Here is a 2,602-nt window from a genome sequence, read left to right on the forward strand (position 1 = left end):
CATGGCAAGTTGTTCCATAGAGGTGACGGGTGCCAACAGGCAATATGCCATCCTGGGGTTTGCCATCGGGCTCTATTAGGATTTAAGAGGAAGAAAATAAGTCATGGTGTCTGCTCACGAACAGCTTGTGTGAAAAGGCTGGAAGGCAAGGGCGTGAAGGAGATGATGGGCGGGCACATGGGCGCTAAGGGTATCAATGTTCTCAAATCAAAGTCAGCCTCGGGGCACAAGACCAGCTCCCATCGCCGCCTGCTACCTGTGCGGGCCTCCACTACGGCTGCCCTTGGGAGATCCGCCACGGGCATTAAAGAGAGCGGGGTTGGTCCCCTGGCGCTTCGGCCACCCCTGACCTATCAGAAAATGTTGCTATTTTTCCCCACTACAACTCAACAGAGTGCAAAAAAACCAGCAAGCGTCAAAGTGTGAAACCCAAGCCTTTACCCCGCCCGCGCCGGGCCTGGCCCCCATGGGGGCAGCTCCCCTGCCCGCTCTGCCTCCAGCCACCGGCCCCGCTGCGCTGAGGCCACCGCGCTACACGGCCAGGTCGTCTGACCTGGCTCTGCTGCTGCTCGACTTACTGGCCCTGCTCAAGCGCCGCGTGTCGACCAGCAGCGGCGGCTCGTGCATCTCCACCGTGGTGCAGGCGGCCGAGACGGGCCGCTCCTCCGCCAGCTCCTCCTCGCCCTCCACGTCCCACTTGGTGCCGCTCGCCCCGCTCAGGCTGGTGCTGCTGCCGCTGCTGGCCGCCGCCATGGGGGGCCCGGTGGAGGGTGGGAGAAGCTGCTCCAGGGGCTCTTCTTGCTCGGGGAGGGGACGCCGGATGCTGCTGGGGGTGGAGGAGCCCGGTGAGCTGGAGGGAGCCTTCCCCTGCTGCTCGGCTGCCATGTTGACCCAGTTCTGCTCGGCCGCCAGCGCGTGGTTTTTGCTGTTGAAGTAGTTGACGACGGCCGGCGTAGGCGTGGGGATGGGCGTCGGGATGGTGACGGGAGTGGAGACGGGCGTGGGGGTGACGGCACGGTGCCTCTCCTCGGGAACTGGTGGAGCCACGGGGTAGCTTGCCACCGAGGCCGTGTTGGAGGGGGGCCGCGCTCTGGGAGCAGCCGCGGCGTAGTACGGTGCCATGGTCACCGGGGCCAGCAGCGGCGTGACAGCGCGGGTGTCCGGCAGAACGGGAGGGGGTGCGGCGGTCGTCACCACCACGGGTGGTGCCGGCGGTGGCAGGGACACGGGTTTGGTCTCCCCTGTGACCATGACCGGCGTCAGCGTTGTGATCGGCATCTCCAGGCTGTACTGGCTCGTCATGCCCTGCTTGAGCTTCTTCCACCCCAGGTGATATATCTCAAGCATGTTGAGCAGCAGGGAGACAGAGGCCACCACCAACATGAAGATGATGAAGATGGTCTTCTCGGTGGGCCGCGAGATGAAGCAGTCCACGGTGTGTGGGCAAGGCGGGCGGCTGCACTGGTAGACTGGCTTTAGTTCGAAGCCATATAGGAAGTACTGGCCCACAATGAAGCCCACCTCAAAGAGTGTCTTGAAAATGATGTTGAAGACATAGGTACGGAGCAGGGCGCCCCCCATACGGATTCTACCGCGCTCATCACGGATTGGGAGCTTCTCCTTCCCCCTTTTGGCAGGAGGATCCTTGGAGTTATTGCTGCCTCCACCACCACTGCCAGGCATCGCTGCTCCTGGGTAGTTGCTGTCCTTGACGCTTCCCTTCTTTTTCAGTTCCTCTTCTTTCTCTTTCCTCTTCTCCTCCATGCGTACAATGTGCAGCACATGGCCCAGGTAGATGAGGGTTGGAGTGGAGACAAAAATGATCTGCAGCACCCAGAAGCGGATGTGAGAGATGGGGAAGGCTTTGTCATAGCACACGTTTTCGCAACCAGGTTGCTGAGTGTTGCACGTAAAGTCTGACTGCTCGTCTCCCCAGACCTCCTCAGCGGCGGCCCCCAGCACCAGTATCCTGAAGATAAACAGCACCGTCAGCCAAACCTTGCCGATAACCGTGGAGTGCTCCTGCGCGTTCTCCAACAGCCTCCCCAGAAAGCTCCAGTCACCCATCGTTCCAGATTTCTAACCTACAATAAGAGCAAGCAGAGCAATGTTAAAGGATCTCGTCTTTACAAACCCTGCGTCCCAGGCAGCCAGGGGTCTGGGAGAGCACAGGATGCTCTCACTAGCCTCTGCAGGTGTGTCTACACACAATGGCAGGCAAGGCACACTCAGAACTAGAATTTCTGCTACATTTAAATCTTTGAACAATGCCATTTCTTTGTTTCTTCCACCTGAGATGTCTCTAGCTGTTCTTGCCTATTTTTAGAAAGGAACAGATGGAAATTAGTTCAATTAATTAGAATATTCTTACTCGTAAAGTGACTGCACTTGTATCACAGTGTGATACAAAGTTTGGCTAACAATATCTTTTTGTTATCAGGATTTATTTGTTATAGCATTCAGGGGACAAGTAATGTCTCAGGTCTCTGCTATTTTAACCCTATACAAACAGACAATTATTCAAAAACTATCAAAGTACAGTTTAATTCTATGAGCACACCATCAACACTGATGTCCTCCAAGCTTACTCATGTTTGAGTCT

General features: G+C 56.9%; 1 protein-coding gene across 1 annotated transcript; it reads right to left on the reverse strand.

Moving 5' to 3' along the window:
- Window positions 1-531: 531 nt before the first annotated feature.
- GJA3 (gap junction protein alpha 3) lies at window positions 532-2,067 on the reverse strand (the record flags this gene model as incomplete). The annotated part of the gene is made up of 1 exon (XM_084300988.1): window positions 532-2,067. One exon carries the CDS (start codon window positions 2,065-2,067, stop codon window positions 532-534), a length of 1,536 nt encoding a protein of 511 aa, XP_084157114.1.
- Window positions 2,068-2,602: the final 535 nt, after the last annotated feature.

The sequence above is a fragment of the Netta rufina genome, assembly GCF_964035555.1.
Source record: "Netta rufina genome assembly, chromosome: 1".
Taxonomy (NCBI): domain Eukaryota; kingdom Metazoa; phylum Chordata; class Aves; order Anseriformes; family Anatidae; genus Netta; species Netta rufina.